The sequence below is a fragment of the Pinus tabuliformis genome, chromosome 2_2, assembly GCF_031772625.1.
Source record: "Pinus tabuliformis cultivar Carrire ecotype Pingquan chromosome 2_2, CPIR1, whole genome shotgun sequence".
NCBI lineage: Eukaryota > Viridiplantae > Streptophyta > Pinopsida > Pinales > Pinaceae > Pinus > Pinus tabuliformis.
The window spans coordinates 268,513,425-268,536,691 of record NC_142300.1 but is presented as its reverse complement, the minus strand read 5'-3'; the positions used below and the strand labels follow the sequence as shown (position 1 = coordinate 268,536,691).

Sequence of the window (23,267 nt, the reverse complement as noted above, 5' to 3'; positions counted from 1 at the left end):
AGTTTTTTCTTACAACTCCTAATGATTCTTCAATAGCAGGACCATAATCTTTTCATGTAAAATGAATCTTCCTTGCAACAATCCTAAAAGAGAACTAGGGTTTTGAAGAAAAGACTTACTTTTCAACAAAGCTCCTTTGTGTGGCTAGGGTTTTGATGCGACAAATTTGAAATGACCACAACCCTCTCAAAATTTATTAGAATCTCTATTATGACACCAATTATGAGATGCCATGACCATTTTGCATCTACCCATGCTACCTTAATGGAAATCTTGGCGCTCTATCAAAAGATATCTGCTTTATAATATATGCAACCCTTACCGAAGAAAACCTACAAATAACTAATTTTAAATCAGCAATAACTTCACTTCCCAAACTTTGATTTGGATGACTTTTTGGGGGAACTCTCGGTATTTTTAAAGAGGAATTTTGATATATGGCTAGATTCTTTAGATTTCACACACAAATATTCAGAACTATGTATGAATGTCATCGTCCTATTTCCCCTCAAAAATTTCTACAAAAAGAAAATAGAATAAAAAAATAAACAAACAAAAAAATCTTGCTCAAAAAAGAGCTCTAATACCACTTATAGTAAACCTTGATAAATAAAAGATAAGCCCTTATCCCATGAATAAACCCTTGCTTCACAAATACCATAATCCATTCACGCCATAAAGAGCACAAGAATATAGAGAGAACTCTTAGGGTAGGGTAACACCATCAAATGTCCCTCATGGAAGGAATCATTCTACAAGCCATGCCTGCTACATTACAAGAAACAAAATCCAACATATCTTAATATGATATTAATTATGTGTATATACTTTCTAATTATTATAAGTTGGGGTCTATGCCAACTACCCCTTATTATTATATTATCCCTTCTACTACATAGTAGGCCTATTCCATAATTATGGCCAAATTACATTAATCATCCCCCTTGGGTACCTCCCTAGGTATATTACAATGCTTACATTTCTTCATTTGCTTATACAAGATCATAGATATCTTTATCTTATGTAGGGAAATTCACTACAACATCATGAAAAAACTTGAAATTGTAGCACCCAAGTCTTATTCCTTGAATATCCAAGGACTATTCCCATGGCATGCCCACTTTCTCAAACTCAAATGGCTGCAACAAACAGAGCACTTCTAAGACTTGTGGCTAACTAATTTTTCTCTTCAAATCACCAGAATATCTTATTCTGTTTTTTGTTGAAAAAGGCTAGTAATTTTTTATTAAAAAGAAACAAAATTACATTTCAAAGATGCCAATGGAGTCGACATCCCATACTCCATGAAGGACACAAAAATTTGCTTATGCATTAATCCTTACCAAAAAGAGAAACCCTCCAAAAAATCAAGTATTTGATCCTTAATTATATATATATATATATATATTGATCCTTAATTATATATATATATATATATATATGGTTCATTCGCGTTGCATAAATTACACCCCTACCTTAGATAACCCGTCAACCTATTTCCTATATATATATATATATATATATATATATATATATATATATATATATATATATATATATGAAAGGAGATTTGTGTAATTTCCTGTGATAAATTTAAAACTTCTTCAAGCACCAACTAGAGGATAATATTCCTCGGTGCATATCGTTGTTTTAATCATTTAATCGTGAGAAGAGAGTCCCCAAAATTCTGCAATTGCTAACGCCAACAAAAGCTCTCCCTATTTACGATAACAACTTGAAGTGCTGTAGCAATTGCCAAAAATGAAGCAAGGAATTTTAGTAAATATCGTGCTTCTCCCATGAAACCTCTTAAGTAAGGTAATGAACGAATCAACCATTTGTTGATATTGGGTTTGATTTATGTAGGATTACCTTCAATTCTCCTCTGCCAATCATGTGCCAATGATAAACCAAACACTATCTGGCACATTCACACTTCTTAAGATTAATTAATAGTTGAGTCTTCTTAAGTGTGTCTAGAACTTGTTTCAAATGTGAGATATGCTCTTCCTAAATAGAGTTGAATATCAATATTTCATCCAAGTAAATTATTGGCAATGAGTCCATAAATGAGCACAACATTTAAGTCATCAAACATATAATTGTCGTAGGCATGTTACATAATCTGAAAAACAAAATAAACCACTTGTCCTTAATGTTGTTTTCTATATGTCTTCCTCTCTCACTCATGCTTGGTGATAGTCTACAGAAATCTTCCAACTTCCATCCCTCTAAGACACAATGATGATAGGTGGCACACCAAGTGATGCACTCAGATTGATCACTCCTTGCCCCAAGAGTTTTTGAACTATTTCTTCACTTCATCGAACTCCAATATGGACTATGAATACAATCCTATATTGGGCAATGGAGATTTTGTAAACAACTCAATCTCATGTTCAATCTCCCTTTTATGTGGCAATCCTTGGGGTCCTTGAAATGTTTTCTTCTAGGCATTGATCGATTGTTTTTCTTGTTGTTGCATCCTTCCAAAGTTGCTTTGTCCTCAACAAAGAGAGAAATTGTAGCCAATATCTAGAATTGGAGAATATCCAACTTTCGGGTTGGGGTCCTTGAAATGTTTTCTTCTAGGCATTGATCGATTGTTTTTCTTGTTGTTGCATCCTTCCAAAGTTGCTTTGTCCTCAACAAAGAGAGAAATTGTAGCCAATATCTAGAATTGGAGAATATCCAACTTTCGGGTAAGTCTAATACATTGTCTCTTAATCTATCATGGAACGCACTATTGTTCAAATGATGGAAGTAGTCAAATTTCTTATGGAATAAAATCACAAGGTTATCTATAGTGGTAGGACTATCTCTCTATCCAAGAATTTGAATTTATGTTGAGGGGTTGTGAGAAGGGATTCCCCTGATGTCTAGTCATGCGAGTCTTCATTTTGTTGATAAGGAAAATCCACTTGGTGTAGGGAATAGTAAAGTTACCTTAGAAACTGTGAAAAATCGATAAAAATATCACCTATTGCAATCAACCAGTAATTATCCAACGTATTTAATTCTAAGCAAAATTATTTTATTGCAAATACTAAATAAAAACACAAATGTAATATTCACCAAAATATAAACTACAGAAAACCAATCACAAAAAGGACACAAAAATTTTTGGACAAAACATCCCTGGGAAAAACCCAAAGAAAACAAGTTCTTCATATCTAAGGGTTTTATTATCATCTTTAGCAAATTATACAATTGATAAATATTACAATATTGCTTGCCAAACCCTAGCAAAGCTCCGACAAAATATTTCTTCACCTCCATGAGTCGATCTGACCCTTAGAAGGCTCACGGCGTCCCTCTGCAACTTGACACGGCCTCACACTGGCAAACATGGTTTGTACGGCCTCACATGTGAGACTCTTGGACCCTCTAATGCTCATGGCTTGGACAGAATTAGCCTCTCAACTCTTCTAGCAACTCGTACAGCCCTCTTAGCAATCTCGTACAGCTTCCTCCTTGCAGATACGGCCTCCACAAGGAATCTCAACCTCTCTTAGAGAAAACACAACCCTCCTGGAACCCTCACGACCTTAATAACTCAGCCTCCTTGTCTGCAGAATAACTATGGGAGAATTCCTCAGATCTTGAAAATTGGAAGAACATTGATGAAAGAAAACCCCGGAAAATTTTCACTACTTCAACTGTCGTTGAAACCCTCGCCGGTGTCAAACCCCAATAACCATGATCATGATCTACAAGATTGCCCATTGATTTCCTTTATAATCTCTTGTTAAGAAATCAATGGCCAAGATCTAGATCTGAAATGACCTAATCAATGGCTAAGATCACTTATAAACTTTTCTAAAAGTCTCTAGAGAAAAATCGACCATGTCTCAATTATTACTAATAAATTAAACTATTTCCCTAAGTTAAAACTGATTAATTGATTTAATTACGACATTTGCATTCAAAAGAGTAACTTGGGCTTGGATATTTTATGCTCTTGTGTTCCTAGCCTCACTTACACCACCTGAGGCTAGAACACCTTTACGAGCTACATCAACCAACAAAAACCTTTGTTGTGGGGAGGGTTTTACCTCTTATACCCAGAGCAGGGGTCATCCCCACTAGTTTTACCAACTATTGAGGGTCTAGATCCTAGTTGCCCAAAAGACCTAGGCCCTATGACTATAGAGAGGAAGTCAACTTTGAAACTAGCTCAAGAGCATGTAATTAAGAAGCAAATCAATGTAAACAAAGGTTGATCACAAGGGCACTTAGAGCAAGCTTAAACCCCTCTTTTGTGTCCTAATGAAAGTACTTTCAATTAATATGAGAGGCTTAGGGAAGAAAGCCAAGAGATTAGCCATCAAGTGTTTGTTGGAGTTAGACAAATAGGATATAGTTCAAATACAAGAAACAATAAGAAAGGGAGACCAGTTAATTTTTTAACTCAAAAAGTCTTTGGGGGGGCGGTACTTTCTTCTTTTAGATTCAGAAGGGTTTTCAATGGGTTTGATCACTAGTTGGAATCATAATGTATCACGTACTAATCATTTATCTATTCACTCAGGGCTTTGCACAGAGGTATAAAGTAAAACCTTGTGCTTGACTCTAACCTTACTAAATGCATAAGGGCTTTGAGTGTAAGCAACTTTACTAGGGAAAATTTGTTTGTGTTTGAGTGTTTTAAAGTTGATTACTCATTATTAAGGGGAACTTATATCTTACATTGAAAAGAAGGGAGATGTGGGGGTCCAATGCTAGAGTGGATAGATTAGTTGGATTTTTCCATGACTTGTTTAATATGGCAAGTGTTTTGGACATTGAGCCTATTAACTTGAAGCAATAATAGATCGAGGATAGATTGTGTTTCCAAGAGGATTGATAAATTTTTTATCAATATGGACTTTCTATAGGTGTAAATGTATTGGTCATGGGTAAGATCCAATAGATACTCAAATCCCTTCCTAGTTTTGGAAATGGATAAAAATGATCAAAAGCTAGGAGATCCTTTCAAGTTTAATCCAAGATGAGCAACTGAGGAGGAATTTCAAGATTTGGTGAAGATAAATTGGTCAAAGTATGATCCTTCACAGGAGGGCACGCTACTTGTGAACAATTTGTAATAGCTTTGAAAAGGGTCAAGCAGAAGGTGGTAGACTAGGTAGGTTAAAGACAAAGATAAGGGATGGTTGATGAAAAAAACTAGAGAAGAACCTGGAATAACTTTTTCATACTAATCTAGGATGTCAGCGTAGTGATGAGGATAAGTTCATTTTGAAGGATTTGGAGTTGAAAAAGGCAAAGTTACTTGTGAATAGGGAAAGGGCATTAGAGACTCAAATGTAGGGCTATCTAGTTTGATTTGGGGAATGAAAACCCATTTTTTTTTTAATTTACCAATCATAAAAAAGTGTTAATATAATATTGGAACTAACCAACAAGGGAGGAAGGTTGGCAACTTTCCAAATGCTAATTTAGGACTACAACATTTTGAAGTGTTTAAAGAACTAGACAAAGCAAACATAGAAAAAAATTCTGAAAATGGCATCTTATTTTCCTAGATTGGTTGGAGAAAAGGAAAATGAAAGGTTGTATGGGCAATCACAAGGAAGGAACTTCTTTATGTTCTTAATCCTTTAAGAAAGATAGAAGTCCATGCCTAAACAATTGAACAGTGGAATTATAGATTGAGTTTTTGCCCTGTTAGGTGGGAAGCTACTCAAAGTGGTTAAAGAAGTTAGAACTTTTAGGAGAGAACTTGTATTTCCACTTTTATTGCTCACCTCCCAAAAGAGGATTGTCCTAAGAATTTTGATGGCTTTAGGCCTATCTCCCTCTGCAATTGCATTTACAAAATTATTTTCAAGGCCACTGATGTTAGATTAAAGACTATCCTCTCATAAGTAATCTTGGACTAAAGATTGTTTTCTCACAGGTAATCTTGGACTGAAGACTATCCTCTCATAAGATTGGACTGACGACTATCCTCTCAAAGTATTCTCACCTGAATAGTTATGGTTCCTAGAAGGGAGCAAGATATACGAGGCTATAGGATCAGCACAAAAACGATTGCACACTATCAAAACCTCATGTATTCCAACAACAATGATCATGTTAGATCTTTCTAAAGCATGTGATATGATCTCATGGTTGGACCTCCACTTGCTCTTAATTCACATAAGGCTCTCCCTTCCTTTGGTCAAGTGGATTGTGGGATGTGTGATTATTGCCTCCTTTGCAATATTGATTAATGGATCAGCATCAAATTTCTTTAAGCCTTCATGGGGACTTAGGCAAGGATTCCAATTCTCACCCTAAATATTTCTTTTAATAGCAAAGGCATTGAGTAGAGCCATTAGTGAAGCTAGGAGAATGAGGAGAATCAAAGGTGTGAGAATAGGAAGATCTGAAACACACATATTTATTGTTCATATATATTCTATTGTTTTGTTTTGGATCAAAAAGGAAGGGCCAATGTTTCAAGAACATTTTACAACTTTACAATATGGCTACGAGTATAGAAGTAAATGAGAATAAGTTTCCAATTTATGTAGTGGTTAGGAAGGTGTTCATAATTTGGGTATTGGATGATTGTTCCCTTATCAACCTTGAAAATGTAACTAGAGTCAGTCTTCATAATGTAATAAATTTTTTATCATTGGCATATTTATTATTATTATTTATTTTTGGTCAAAGCATGTTCTTCATGCTTATAAGAGTCAAAATGAATTTATTTTGAGTCAAAGAAAATGTACTTGAGTCATGTCCCATTTGGACATTTATAATAAAAAGATTTTTGAATTTTTATTGAGTAAAAGTCCACCAAAGTGTACAATTCAGCCCTCCTTGGGAACAAGTCAGCGTAGGCTTCCAAGAGCCACCTATTCAACCTCTTGGACAGATACATTTCGAGGACAATTCTATTACTTTGGAGCACATTCACTCATCATCATCATACATATCTTTTGCACCTAACTAATGAAGAAAAGGAGGAAGAAGAAGGGAAGGAAGAGCTCGCATATGTGGATGAATTTCAGTGAAGAAAGGTTGAAGTTTTGATCTAGTTGCAGGCTCGAAATTTCAGGAAGTGGAACAATTTGACCAAATTTTATGCGATTTGACCTATGTTGACTTTGAGTGTGGAGATGACTTGGAGGAGGGTTGAACTTGAAGTTTTGGTGGCAGTTTTGAGACTGGTCTTGGTTGTGGATAACTTGTTTTGATCTGATTCTATAAGAGAAGGATTGTTGTTGGATTTTCCCCCGTCTTGGAGCCGAATTTTTGGTGTCTCTTGTCTCGTGTGCATTATTTTCTCTATATTTTGCTAATGATAACATAATTAGCAAATAAAAAATAAGAAAAGAATGAATATCAATCACAAGTAATTACGATGAAAAGAAATTATATCATCTATAAGAATTTCAACAATGAACACTTGGACACGTCAAAAGAGGTTAAAATTTAAATATTCGAGCTTTACTCTTAAGGGTAATTGCGATGGAAAGATAGAATGGTAGTAGATGTTAAAAATTAAAAAACACCTCTTTTTGGTCCAACAATTGGCTCTCAAGGGGAGGTAGCTTGGTTCTGATAAAGTTAGTACTAGAAGTGGTTCCAATATATATGCACACCCTAACCCATATACACAAAGGTACTTTTGAAAATATTAGAAAATTTTGTTTTAATTCTTTGTGGCAAGGGAGTAGTGATTACAAAGGGAATCATCTAGTTAAGTGTTAGAGGATTGCAATGCCAAAAGCCCTAGGGGATAGGTATTGAAAAACATACATTTACTTAGTAAATCTTTGGTAGAGATATCATTATGGAATCTCAACACAATCGAGAGCATATGGAAAAATTTTCTTACCTCTATGGGAAAGGTCCCAATAAAATCGCGATAACATCGGGAACTTGCGATTTTTTCAACTCGCCGATTTTATCGACCGAGTTTTCACAATTTTTTCAAAAATGAAAAACTCAGAATTTAATCATAAAACTCGGGATAAAATCAAGAGTTTATCCAAAAACTCGTGAGTGAGGTGTCCGTCAGCGTATAAGTAAGGAAAAGGTTGATTTTTCCACTCATTTTGCACTCTAACCTTTGCGATTCATGCTTGTGGAAAGCAGAGTTGTTTGTCACTGCCCAAGAGGAGGAGATTTACCCAATTGTGGTGAGACAACTTCATAAAATCCCTGACGTGGGAGCCATCTCATTGGACCATATTGACACCACTACATGGAGGGTTGAGACTAAGAGACCTCTCATGGACCTGATCCCTGAGGTTACAGGTGGATCTGGAGGTACCAGTTGCAAGGGGGGGAGAGGTAGAGGAGGAGAAGGAGTAGGAATACGAGGTGGAGCAAGAGGAGGAGGAGGAGGTGACACTGTCTAGGATGGGCAGCAACAAAGGACAGAGGCGACCTCTTATTTTTGCTTCTAGAGGATGACAGAGTCTGTTTGTAGCCCCAAGGGCAAGGCCTTCTTCCTCTAGAGGAAAAGGCAAAGCCATTCCTTATTCCCATAAGAGGGGCAAAGGAACTCAATGACTAATTAGTTTATGACACGTACATGACTCATGATGATGCATCATTATATACATTTATTACATTTTTTGTTGATATTTTGACTCTTGAGACTGAGTCGCAACTCAGGATTCAGGACTTGATTCACTATTGATATATACATCTTATATATTAGCTTATTTTCGTGTTTATGTGGCAATGCATTTATCTGATGTTGTGGATACTTTAGATGCTTAAAAAAAATTAAAAAATTGTACTTTTTACATTTTGTTGAGTTTTTGCCATTTTTTTCAAAAGCCTCCCGAATTTAACGACTTTTTCAATTTTCAGACCCTTGTCGATTTATTCCCAAGGTCGACTTTGTCCACTTTGATTCTTACACAGAAATACACTTCTCCATAAACTCTCTTTGACTAGATCGAAAGGAAAGGAAGAGGATACTAAATGTATCCAACTAGAGGAAGGGAATGACACTCAGTCATACGTTCTTATTTGACATGGAGAGCGCGAGATCGATCACAAGAGTGTAGTAGATGAAATAATAGGGTGTGGTAGACATATTCCTTCCTAACGAATTCATACATCACCTACAAGTAATTGTAAAATGTACACTTAATTCAATTGACAGCCAAGATGGCACATCCTTGTGGTCTCAATGCTAGAGAAAGTTGGTCAATCTAGGTCTAGGAGGAAATTCGACTCAAAAATGGGATCACCATTTAGCAGAACTCAAGAAGACACATAAGATTGAACAATTTCCAAGATGAATTATTGTGGGCTTTGAATCTATCAAGGGGAAATTATACCCCTAGTATTAGATACTCAATTCCTTCTAGATTGAGACCGGGTGATGACAAATGGTGGTGGTAGAAAGCTTGGAAAGTTAAATACCCTACCATGTGTAAGTTGTTTATGTAGCTTGTTTTGAACATAAAGTTTTAACATGAGAAACCCTCTAAAAAAGAAATACAGCAAGTCCAAATATATGTTTACTTTGCAGACATAGAGAGCTGTTAATTTCAGGTATGTTCTATGCTTAAAGCAATTTATTTCAATTTTCACAGTTAGCTCCATATCTTTTCCAGATTAGCAATCACATCAGCATTAAAGTAAATTGCAGATAGAACATAAACATAAATCGCAGAAGACAAGCCAAAACAAGAGAACACAAGATGTGGCGCTAGCCAGGGACAAACCCCAATGTGGGGAAACCATTCATCAATTCTTCTTATATGTTCTTCAATAGTTCAGCAGAGAGAGAGAGAGATAGTACGTTTACAACAAAAGTCAACACTTTGACTTATCTAGATAAGAGCATAGATCATCTCTAAGAAGATTATACATGAGATCAGTTGAAGACATGTTGCTTCAACTAATTCTCCAAGGTGACTCCTTCACCTATTGTTGTGCTACATTTCATCATCATGTTGCACCTCACCACGCTGCACCATGTTGCACCCATCATCACTATGTTGCATCTCATCACGCTTCATTAATCATGACTGTACCCATCACTGTACTGCATTATGTGCCATTGCTACACCATGTTGCCATCCTGACCTATGTGTTGGTTGCACCTTGCTTGCTTGTTGTCCCTTGCTTGCTTGTTGTCCCTAGCATGCTTGTTGTCCTTAGCATGCTTGTTGTTGCATGCTAGTTGTCCCTTGCATGCTACTTGTAACATTGCATGCTTGGTGTATTTGCTGATAAGTACCATACAACTGTCCCAATGTTTGTTAGTTGTCCCTTGCATGCTGCTCTCCTTCGGAGACAGATGCTCCGGCTGTTTCAGCAGTTACGGCTGTTCCCGGCAGTCCCCGGCTTTTCCAGCAGTTTCGGCTTTTCCGGCTTTTCTGGCAGTTCCAGCATTTCCGGCTTTTCCAGCTTTTCCCGGCTTTTCCAGCTTTTCCCGGCTTTTCCGACTTTTCTAGCAGTTCCGGCTTTTCCAGCATCTCCGGCTTTTCCCTGCAGTTCCAGCTTTTCTCGGCAGTTCCCGCTTTTCTAGCAGTTCCGGCTTTTCCAGCATTTCCGGCTTTTCCCGGCAATTCCAGCTTTTCCCGGCAGTTCCGGCAGTTCAGGCTTTCCCGACAATTCCGGCTTTTCTGGCAGTTCCGGCTTTTCCAGCAGTTCCGGCTTTTCCGACTTTTCTGGCAGTTCCGACATTTCTAGCTTTTCCAACTTTTCCGGCAGTTCCAGCTTTTCCGGATTTTCCGGCTTTTCCGGATTTCCTGGTAGTTCTGGCTTTTCTGGCAGTTCCGGCAGGTCCAGCTTTTCCTGCTTTTCCGGCAATTCCGGCTTTCTGCCCTCTGGATCAGGGCAACATTATTCCTTAGGTTCTCTCCTCCTACTAAAACCCAAAGACAAGTAGAGAGAGGAAGAGATCCCAAGTGTGTTGAAATGACTTGAAGGCCACCTCTATTTATACTAAAACGTTGAGCACAAGTGGGGTTTATTTGGTTGCTGGCCGACCTTGACGAATTGTCCCATAACACAAATAAATTCATATCTCCATGAATACTTATCGGAATCGGATGATCTTTAGATCAATCCTACACCTCTCGATGAGAGGGATCCAAGAAAAATATCAGCTTCCATTAATAAGATGACCCACATGGAGTTTGGCCCTAGTTGCCAATTTTAACACTCCCTCTCAACTAGGGAGAACTCCATCCGCTGATCCATATGTCTAACTGTACTATCTTTGCCATCAATGCCCTGCACTGCTCTGCTCTACTCTACTCTACTCTACTTTGATCTGCTGAGCTCTGCCCTGCTCTGCTCTACTTTGCTCTGCTCTGCTGAACCATGAAGAATAAGAATTGGTCGAGAATGTCTCATACCATTCTCTACTGACCCCAAGTCAGTTTCATCTGAAGAGAGTATGTCGCATCACTCTTACTGACCCGAAGTCAGTTTTATTGATCCCAGATCAATATCACAAGAGAGTGTCTCAAACCACTCATATTGATCCCAGATCAATGTCACAAGAGAGTGTCTCAAAGCACTCATACTGATCCCAGATCAATGGAGGTCATCCTAGCATAGGGAGTACGGTAGATACAACGATGCGTCCATCGATAGTACTACTATGGTCCCTATCCTCATTTCCCTGCTAATTGATCAGATGAGAGGTACTTCCCATCAGTCCCAGACTGCATGGGTAGGATGCCTCGACAGGAGAACTAATCATCCTGTCCACAGGAGAACGAATCATCCTGTCAGTGGATGCCACGGAGAACTAATCATCCTAGCCCACAGGAGAACTAATCATCTTGTTCCATAGTCGCCACAGAGAACAAATCATCCTAGCCCACAGGGGAACTAATCATCCTGTTCCACAGTTGCCACAAGAGAACTAATCATCCCGGCCCACAAAAGAACTAATCATCCTGTTCATAGCGCACCACCAAGGGAGGGTGAGTCGCCCTGTGGTCATATGTTGCTCCAGTGAGTACCCCAAGCCCCCCAGAGCTCCCAAAGCTCAATGCATGCAACATGCACGACCCTTATAAGAAGGTCTCTCAACGACTCCAAGTCGTTCGGGAAAGTCACAAATTTGACCTTTCCCGAGGCTTTGACAAAATGTCTACGACCTATACATCAGTCTCAATGCCATGAAGCCTCCTCGCTCATCGACTTACCATATCCCAGATAAGGCAGTATCTGATGTCTATCTGCTGGAGCAATCATCGAATACGGGATTCCTCAATAATCGAATCCCCCCTCTGGTTGTCACAGAGAATCACAGTGGTATTCATCATGTGTACAAACAACTCACTTAAGAGCTTCTGCAACCATGCAGCTTCACATGAGATCATACTCGTAGCTATGTATTCGGTCTCGGCGGTGCTTATAGCAACCGACTTCTGCTTCCTGCTCATCCATGATATCGAAGCAGAATCCAAAGAGAACCAGCACTAAGAAGTGCTCTAGTGATCCTCCACATTGCCTGCCCAGTTAGCATTCGAATAATCATGCAGTTTCATATTTCCGACAGTGTATCTCAATCCATGAGAGATTGTGCCCCGAAGATATCTCGGAAGATTCTTAGCACCAATCCAGTGAGGCTCAACCAAATATGAGCTCACCATGCTAACTACAAAACATATGTCCGGACGGAAGTTCACCACGAACATCAACGCGAATGAGTTTATGAAACTCAGAGGCATTTCCCAAATCTGGTCCAACATCACTACCATATAACTTCTGAAAGTTAAAATCCTCAAGGTAGTCACAAGCTTGCAGTTTATCATTCCACATCCGGAATCCAACTCCCTCTTACTTCTGCAACTGAGAGGGTCTACACCTGTCAGAAATACGTTGTCCTCATAAGGTGCCAGCATGAGAGGTCTATCATCCACAACCTTCAGGTAATGGTTTGGATCGGTTTCACTCCTAGTGAATCTCAGCTTCATCAGACAGTTATCAATCCTCTCATACTACGCCCGGGGTGTTTTGCCTGAAGCCATAAAGGGTTTTCCTCCACCTGTATACATGAGATTCCCAATCATGAATCTCAAACTCCTCGGGTTGTTCCAAACCTGCGGACCTGCTGCATGAGGGGAATGGTCCCCTTATAAGAGTTTCCTTCGGTACATCTCAGACATGTACCTTCATGCTCTACTTGAATTCAAGCATCCCTATCACCATCTGACTCACATCGGGTAGGGCCCCATAGGTAGACCTCTGGTGTTATAGATGCGATATGTCAATTGACATGATCCCCAATGGACCATCTTGCAACTTGATACAAATTGCCAACCCTGAACCCATGAGAAAAAGCATCTTTGAAAATTCTATTTTTTAACACGTACCTTTCGATCGATGAATGCCATCCTGTAACCTTTGACTTCCATTGCCGAAATGGACACCAGGTTCTTCTTGCGATCAGGTACATAAAAGAGATTCTATAAATGAAACGAGTTACCCTCATTCAATTGAGGGGTAACATTCCCTGCACCCTTTCCGGGATAAGTGGCATCGACTCCAAGTATAATCCCATGATTGTTTCCATCTCTACCAAATTAGAGAGTGCACCCTACTCCCTCTTACTTCTGCAAATGAGAGGGTTTGCACTTGTCAGAAATAGGTTGTCCTCATAAGGTGCCAATATGAGAGGTCCATCATCCATAACCTTTAGGTAATGGTTTGGATCGGTTTCACTCCTAGTGAATCTCAGCTTCATCAGACAGCTATCAATCCTCTCATACTACGCCCAGGGTGTTTTGCTTCAAGCCATAGAGGACTTTCTTCCACCTGTATACATGAGATTCCCGATCATGAATCTCAAACTCCTTGGGTTGTTCCAAACCTGTGGACCTGTTGCATGAGGGGAATGGTCCCCTTATAAGATTTTCCTTCGGTACATCTCAGACATGTACCTTCATGCTCTACTTGAATTCAGGCATCCCTATCACCATCTGACTCACATCGGGTAGGGCCCCATAGGGAGACCTTCGGTGTTATAGATGCAATATGTCAATTGACATGATCCCTAAAGGACCATCCTGCAACTTGATACAAATTGCCAACCCTAAACCCATGAGAAAAAGCATCTTTGAAAATTCTATTTTTTAACACGTACCTTTACATCGATGAATGCCACCCTGTAACCTTTGACTTCCATTGCCGAAATGGACACCAGGTTCTTCTTGCGATCAGGTACATAAAAGAGATTCTATAAATGAAACGAGTTACCCTCATTCAATTGAGGGGTAACATTCCCTACACCCTTTCTGGGATAGGTGGCATCAACTCCAAGTATAATCTCACAATTGTTTCCATATCTACCAGCTTAGAGAGTGCACCCTACTATCTGATGAAGTGCCTTGAAGCACTACAATCAATAAGCCAGATTCCCAAAGAATCTGAAGGAGAGGGCCAATACAAGATAACGCTTCTTTATCTTATCAAAAACAACATTTGATTCTTCATACCTGGGGTTCCTTGCTTTCTTTGAAGAGTCGGTCATTTCCTTGATGACCTGCATTACCTATCATTTCTTTGATCATTGAAGATGTCCCTGGAATGATTGTTATCTTCATCAAGAGATGTGTCTCTGCCATTCGGACACTCCTTCACATAATGACCAAACTTATTGCAACCAAGGCATCTACCTTTCCTTCCACCCTTAGATTTGGACTTCCTAATGAAGTGATCTTTAGGTAGGCCATCAGAAACTCTGTTGCGCCATTCTGATAATATTCTCTGCTTTGACATCACCCTCGGTGAATTTGAAGAGGGATGAGGAATCCACTAATCCTTTTGTCCTTTCCCAACTATCTTCGGTGATTGCTCTCACTCTTGCTTGGACATTGTCTTCATCTCAACTCCGATACCATGTTAATTTTAGGTATGTTTTATGCTTAGAGCAATTTATTTCAATTTTCACAGTTAGCTCCATATCTTTTCCAGATTAGCAGTCACATCAGCATTAAAGTAAACTACAGATAGAACATAAACATAGATCGCAGAAGACAAGCCAAGACAAGAGGACACAAGATGTGGTGCTAGCCAAGGACAAACTCCAATGTGGGGAAACCCTTGATCAATTCTTCTTATATGTTCTTCAATAGTTTAGGAGAGAGAGAGAGAGATATTATGTTTACAACAGAAGTCAACACTTTGACTTATCTAGATAAAAGCATAGATCATCTCTAAGAAGATTATACATGAGATCAGTTGAAGACATGCTACTTCAACTAATTCTCCAAGGTGACTCCTTCACCTATCGTTGTGCTGCATTTCATCATCATGCTGCACCTCACCACGTTGCACCATGCTGCACCCATCATCACTATGCTGCGTCTCATCACGCTTCATTAATCATGACTGTACCCATCATTGTACTGCATTATGTGCCATTGTTGCACCATGTTGCCATCCTTACCTATGTGTTGGTTGCACCTTGCTTGCTTGTTGTCCCTTGCTCTCTTGTTGTCCATAGCATGCTTGTTGTCCTTAGCATGCTTGTTGTTGCATGCTAGTTGTCCCTTGCATGCTAGCTGTAACATTGCATGCTTGGTGTATTTGCTGCTAAGTACCATACAGCTGTCCCAATGTTAGTTAGTTGTCCCTTGCATGCTGCTCTCCTTCGAAGACAGATGCTCCGGCTGTTTCGGCAGTTCTGGCAGTTCCGGCTGTTCCCCGCAGTTCCAATTGTTCCCGGCAGTCCCGGCAGTTCCGGCTTTTCCGACAGTTCCGGCTTTTCCAACAGTGCCGGCATTTCCGGCTTTTCCTGGCAGTTCCGGCTTTTCCCGGCAGTTCCGGCTTGTCCGGATTTTTTGGCTTTTCTGTCTTTTCCGACATTTCCGGCTTTTCCCAGCAGTTCTAGCTTTTCCAGCAGTTCCGTCTTTTTCGGCAGTTCCGACTTTTCCAACAGTTCCAGTTTTTCTAGCAGTTCCGGCAGTTCTGAGATTTCTGGCTTTTCCAGCTTTTCTGGCAGTTCTGGCTTTTCCAGCAGTTCCGGCTTTTCCGGATTTTCCGGCTTTTCCGGCTTTTTCAGCAGCTCCGACTTTTTCCGGCAGTTCCGGCTTTCCAGCTTTTTCGGCAGTTTCAACTTTTCCGACAGTTCCGGCTTTCTGCCCTCTGGATCAGGGCAACGTTATTCCTTAGGATCTCTCCTCCTACTAAAACCCAAAGACAAGTAGAGAGAGGAAGAGATCCCAAGTGTGTTGAAATGACTTGAAGGCCACCTCTATTTATACTAGAACGTTGAGCACAAGTGGGGTTTATTTGGTTGCTGGCAAACCTTGACGAATTGTCCCATAACACAAATAAATTCATATCTCCATGAATACTTATCGGAATAGGATGATCTTTAGATCAATCCTACATCTCTCGATGAGAGGGATCCAAGAAAAATATCAGCTTCCATTAATAAGATGACCCACATGGAGTTTGACCCTAGTTGCCAATTTTAACAAGAGCAGACACTTCACATTTGTTTTTGCATTGTAATTTTTATCAAAAAGCCTGGGTTGAGGTTGTGGAGCATTTGTGTATTTAGAACCATTTGAAATGTGAATCCTTAGATACATGTCCTAATGTTTGGATTACTTAGCAAAATCTAAATTGCTTTAGGGCCATTGCATTTTGGTTTTGTGGGGAATATGTCTAGCTAGAAACTCTATTTTGTTTGAAGAGAATATGATGCCTACTTTTCAAGTAGTAGACCAAGTTAATGCTTTATTTGCATATTATAAAGTTATTTCAAAGGTTAAACCACACAATGCTATTGGAGGTACAGGTGGACAAATTTTTAGCTTAGAGAATCGAGATATTTCAATGCAGCTTGTCAACGTGAAAATTCCTTGAAATGCAGCAACTGGAATTAACTCTCCTAACTAATTAGCAGTTTATTAATTTTCTTATTAATATCGAATTAATCACACTGTAATTTCTTCACCAAATAAAATAAACGTTGTGGAAAATAAATACAGGAAACTGCGCAATATGCTAGCACACACACATAAAAATGACACCCTTGTTTTTGGACAAAAGTTCCCATAAAAACCCAATGTGGGCAAACCGGTGCAGTAGCTGAGGGTTTTTTTTATTATGCAGCAGTGAGAAATTTTGAGGACAATTGGATGCCCAAAACTGGTGATCCTCTACAAGATAAACTAGCCACAAAAATTAGTGAGACAAATTTGTCTAACCTGACAATAATCCTGCTTTGCAACTAGCACAAACAAGCCTCGCGAAAGCCCCTGCGTCAGCCTCTACATCACACCTGCGCAAGGCCTCAAACACTTTGCCTGGAAGCTACTTTTGATCAAGTCGTTTGCCCAACTCAACCTTAGAGAATGACTTGCTGGCCCTCTCCAAAAATTCTCCCAATCTCTAACAACTAAATCAACCCTTTGTATGGCCAAATCGAACTCTGCCACAAAAGTTTTTGCGCACTCCCTGTGCAACCTCAGTTAGGAAACTTGGCCCTCCTGTAGCTGACTCTCCAGAACTGGAAAACTTCCTCCGAACTCACCGTCTCTGCCCCTCTGACTCTATGTCCCCTCTCTGGCTCGAACTCTTCCAGCAAAATGTTGCTCTCTGAAAAATAGAATTGCCCAAGGAAACTCGCTCTCCAAGTGTGTCTCTCCATCTACCCATTGACCTCTTCTTATAATTTTTAGTTGGGACTGCAACGGCCAAGATTAAAACTTAATCGATGGCTAAGATCATCTCCACAATCGGGTAAATCTCCTCCTCAGACCTAGTTTCTCAAAGTGGGAGTTTCTAGATAATTCAAACCTTTCTCAATTAATTACTATTAATTAACCATTTTTCCTAAGTTAGACTTAGGAAAAATTTATGTGATGGTCAATTAATTTAATTGAGTTATCTCTAGGAGGAATTTCCAGAAACGATTTCTGGGTATTGGAGAACCCTTGTGTTTTAGCCTCTCCACCAAGTTTCGAGACTAAAACACCTATGATGCTACAAAAACTAACACTCCCTCTTAGCAAGGAAGGTGTTCTAGTGTTGCATTGTTGCTACAACACCTTGTCTCTGCATCATCTTCCATACACGCTGTTGATGTCTAGCAACTGTGACTGCCTGCCACTGCCCATCAACTACTGCACAACTTTCATGTTGCATCTGTGTTGTTGCTGACACTGCATTGTACAACCTGTAATGTTGCCAACTCTACACCTGCACTGCAACCCAACTAACACTCCTTCTCAACTGTTATTGCTGCATCCAAAATACTTGAATCAACTGTTTCTGTGCTGCAATTGTCTCTTGAGTCTCTAACTGCTACTAGCTTCTACTCTGTCTACTGGGAAATTTGCGTTTTTGCTCTGTGCTCCTCAATATCTCACTGCCACTGTCACTCTGGAATTGATTGCACCAACTGACACTGATCCTCCTGCTACTGAACATTGTGAGCCCCTGTAGCAAGGTAATGATCCATGAGGAAACACCATCTAACGCTTACCTTGATAGACCCTACCCAATCCTCTGCACAACATTGGGACTAAAATTCTACATCGCCCCACCTCACTCCTAGAGGTATAGCCGCAAACATGGAAAAATCTTCCTTTAGCCTAGAGGAAAGTTTATCTATCTCTGTGGATATTGCTGCTTGATCCTGCTTCTCCTTCTTGTCCTTCTTTCTCTGAGGACACTGAGTACTGTAGTGGCCAAACTCGCCACACCTGAAGCACTTGATCTTTGACAAATCCTTTTTTTTCTTCTTATCTCCCGGTGAGCCTTGTCCCTGACTGGGACCTTTTGCTTTCCTTTTGATGCAAGGGCCACATTTTCTTCCTCCTGTGCACCCTTTGATCGCTTGCTGCTATTGTTGTTGATGGAGCTCTTTATTAGAGCTCGCCTCATCTACTCTTGAGCATCCAATCCCACCCAGGCAACGTATCTCGTCCCAAAATGCTCTAGATGAAATTCTCCCAATCCTCGGTGACACTTTTGAGGGCTAACCTCACCATTTCTATAGGTGGAGGCATCTCTCCTACAGCTGTTAGCTCATCCCGAATATCCTGAAGTCTGGTGAGAAAGGGATCAATGCCTTCACCCCTCTTCATGCTAGCATTCCTCAGCCTTTCCTTTAAGAACATCTTTCATTGCTCTAAAGGATTTTGGTACAACCTTGAGAGAGCATCCCGCATCTCTTTGGCGGTATTCTTGCCTGATATATGTGAAACTATATGGTCTCGGACTCCATCCAAGATCATCCGCTTCGCCTTGGCCATCTCCTTCTTGAATTATTTTCGCTAATCAACATTAGTAGGTTTTGCCACACACTTTTTTGCATAGATTTTTAGGCCAAGCTTGTCCAGTAGGAATAACATCCTGGCCTTCCATATGATATAGTTGGATGCTCCTTCCAACCTGTCCTGATCTCTAAGCCTGACTGTGGCCATCTCTTCAAAAACTGGACTTGGGGTGGAAATCTTCCTGCCGCTACTGCCTACTACAATTGGAATATTGGATTTTTGGGAAACCCTCTGTGAGAAATATCCATTTGTGTGCAATTACACTTCCTCCCGTCACTTATTTCGCTACTGCAAACAACTACAAAACCCTATGTGCCCAAACAAGAAATTTGCTTTACGAAAACCTAAGTTGTTGTTGCTCCCTTTACCTATTGGAATCGCTATTCTGGACAAGTCGAACTTTCTGCCACCTTCAACTGAAAAATCAAACCCTTGCCCAGCAATTCACCCTACTTGTCTAGGCACTGCACAACCTCTGAAAATTTCGGCCTGTTACTCCATCTAAACAGCGAAATTTCATCTCTTCTGCTTTTGAGCCTCCTATCTATCAAATACGCTCTAATACCATGTGAAAATTCCTTGAAATGCAGCAACTGGAATTAATTCTCCTAACTGATTAGCAGTTTATTATTTTTCTTATTAATATCGAATTAATCACACTACAATTTCTTCACCAAATAAAATCAACATTGCGAAAAAAAGAAAAATTAAATTGAGAAATGTGTTAGCACACACAAAAATGAGACTGTTGTTTTTGGACAAAAGTCCTCGAAAAAGACGAATGTGGGAAAACTGGTGCAGCAACTGAAGGTTTTTATTATTATGCAACAGTGAGAAATTTTGAGTACAACTAGATGCCCAAAATTAACGATCCTCTACAAAATAAACTGGCCACAAAAATGAGTAAGACAAATTTGTCTCACTTAATAATAATCCAGCTCCACAACTAGCACAAACAAGCCCCACAAAATCCCCTGCATCAGCCTTTGCATCACACTTGCATAGGTCCTCAAACACTCTTCTTGGAAGCTACTTCTAATCAAGTCATCTGCTCAACTCAGCCTCTAAGAATGACTCACTGGCCCTCTCTAGAAATTCTCCTAGTCTTTAGCAACTGAATCGACCCTCTATCTAGCCAAATCGAACTCTGCCTCTGAAGCTTTTGCGCAGTCCCTGCGCAACCTCACTTACAAAACTCGACCCTCCTATAGCTAACTCTCCAGAACTGGAAAACTTTCTCCAAACTCATTCTCTGCCCCTCTAACTCTACGTCCCCTTTATGGCTTGAACTCTTCCGGCAAAATGTTGCTCTCCAAAAAATCGAACTGCCCAAGGAAACTCGCTCTCCAAGTGTGTCTCGACTCTCTCCATCTACCCATCAACTTCTTCTTGTAATCTCTAATTGGGACTCCAACGGCTAAGATTAAAACTTAATCGATGGCTAAGATCATCTCCAAGTCGATCCGTGTGAGTTTCTAGATAATTCACACATTTCTCAATTAATTATTATTAATAAACCATTTTTCCCAAGTAAGACTTAGGAAAAATTTAAATAATGGTCAATTAATTTAATTGAGCTATCTCTAGGTGGAATTTCCAAAAACAATTTCTGGGTATTGGAGAACTCTTGTGTTTTAGCCTCTCCACCAACTTTCAAGACTAGAACACCTTCGATGCTAACACCTCCGATGCTACAAAAACTAACCGTCAAGGCCCAAATTGTATTAATGAGATTTGCTTCATTCTATATCTTCCAGAGACACATAGATTTCAGGTCAAAGGTAATATGGGAAGAGGAATAAAAAAGCTGGGGGAAATTCAAGGCCTTATATACAACTTACTGAAATCTGCTTTGGACAGAAGGATTGATAAGCTTCAGGTCATGAGTGAATCTTCTATGGTCAATCAACTGGACGAAAGGAAGCCTTCAAATTCAACATAATTCTCTTCTTCCACTAGCACATCCATTAAGGCTAATAACTAATCAGTTTCTTTGCATCATCTTCACTCATATTTATAGAGAGCACAACAAGAACGCAGATAAGCGCTCAAAGGAAGAACTTCAACTACATGAGCATTACGGTTCCTTGGAAGAAATACAAGATGGTCATATAGTAGTCTTACAGCAATTTTCATTTAATGATTTCTCAATGAACTAGATGATCCTTTTTAGACTGCACCTAGACCTGCGTATAGTATTTTTGTTTATCTCTAATAAAAATACAGTTTTCTTGGAAAATACAAAAACACTTAATAGCTATGATCAAAAAACATGGTGAGAATAACAAAAATTTAAATGCAAAATGTGCCTATACTATTGACATAAGCTTACAGGAATCTATAAGAAAAACAGATAAACAGCAGAAGAAAAATAACTGCAAGCAGAGCAGTTCATCTCTTTTCATAGCAACAGAAAAAGAAATTGACATCTCTAATGTCCATCACAAACCCTCAGCGGTCAACCCTGAGCAGAAGAAGTGTAACAAAACAATAGCTATTGTCATTTGTACAGAAAGATGACAAATTACAGAGAATACACCCAGAAACTAAATCCATGAAAGAGAAGCTGTAAAGAATTGAGGAGAAAGACATGTGTAACAATTTACAGCCATACCCATATCCTAATTTAACATAGTAGCTTTCAAGACATCCAGCACTAATTCGCCACAAGAAATTTTCTTACCACAGGACAGAAATATACCAAATGGATGATTCTTGTTTTTTGTATATACAGAACAAATATGTCCTTATGTTCTTCGTCTGGAATACAAATTTTCATCAAACCTGGTCTATGAACAAAAAAGAACCCAGATTTTGGTTCACAACAAGACCAGACGAATATATCTGTCAGTACACGTGACCTTGATCTGTTAGGAAAAGCATACACAGAGGCACAGTACAACAGCGTATTTCCATAGAATTTCCACTGTAGTCAGATTCAGAAATCAAGGAGCTCAGAAAAACTTAAGCTAAATGCCAATGACTGTCTCAAATCCTCTCCGTTGAATACACTTATCACGTACGCCTGTATGGGTCAGGCCTGCCCCCTCTCGCAGGCATGCCAAAGTGTACTGGTGGGCTTTTGCTGCACACCTCACGCTGCCTTCTTTCTGGTGATTTTGTTGAATCAATCGAGGAGGGTGATTTAGAGAGTGCCTGGGGTCACGGTGACTACTATGAATAAAATCACAAGTGAAAAGGACAAGTGTGGTCGCCCACGAAGACTATGTTAGGTTTAAAAAGCTTTACGAAAAGGGCAAAAACAATACATACAGCTACTGTAATTACATAAGAAGCGAGGGCACATCGACGCAGCTATAAAAAAAAATAGGCAATAATGTGCATGTGAAGGCATGTACGTTTTACCCCAGTAAATTAATCAGATGAAATCATCAACACGCCATAACAAAAAGGCTACATAAGAATGCATTCGTGAGCAAAAATGCCCCAGTAAAGTTCAAAATACGTAAGAACGTGCCCAATTCTCATTAGCAACAGAAGCTATAATGTGATTTTTTACCTGAATGAGAATCGATCCGATGGCCATCATTGTTTTTGTATCGGATACTAATATAGACCATTAATCATGAGAGAAACAATTTCTGATGAAATTAACTGAAGTTTCCAGCAATCTTGACCTTATATCAATATCATACGAAAATCCAACAAATTCAGGGCCAAATAAGTCAGATGGGTAAAGAAATGGGTACCTGTGTGTCTCACGATGGGATATTACTTCTTATGCTTCAGACTTCATGTATTCTTTTAGCCACGATAGCGAAAAAGGCAAAATGAAGAATACAATATCGGATAGTCTATCATACTAGCAATTGCACCGGTGCAAAGGAATGCCGTAAGGAGGAGTGGGAATGTGGAAAATAAGAATCAATTAAAATATATACTTAATAATTAAAGTATTTATGGTTTGGTTTGATTAATTTTATTATAATTTTTTTAATTTATTAATGTATTATTTTATTGTGTTTAAATTTAGAGTTTAGTAACAAAATCTTTTTAATAATGAGTTTTAAAGGGCATGTGGCG

At 39.3% G+C, this 23,267-nt stretch overlaps 1 protein-coding gene across 1 annotated transcript in view; it reads right to left on the bottom strand.

The window, feature by feature from the left end:
* Window positions 1-22,927, bottom strand: part of LOC149192340 (uncharacterized) — a 48,874-nt gene extending 25,947 nt beyond the window's left edge. The window contains 1 exon segment of the mRNA XM_089404552.1: window positions 22,744-22,927. Within this exon segment, the coding sequence (XP_089260678.1) occupies window positions 22,744-22,804 (61 nt within the window). The 5' untranslated portion in view covers window positions 22,805-22,927.
* Between the last annotated feature and the right edge of the window lie 340 nt (window positions 22,928-23,267).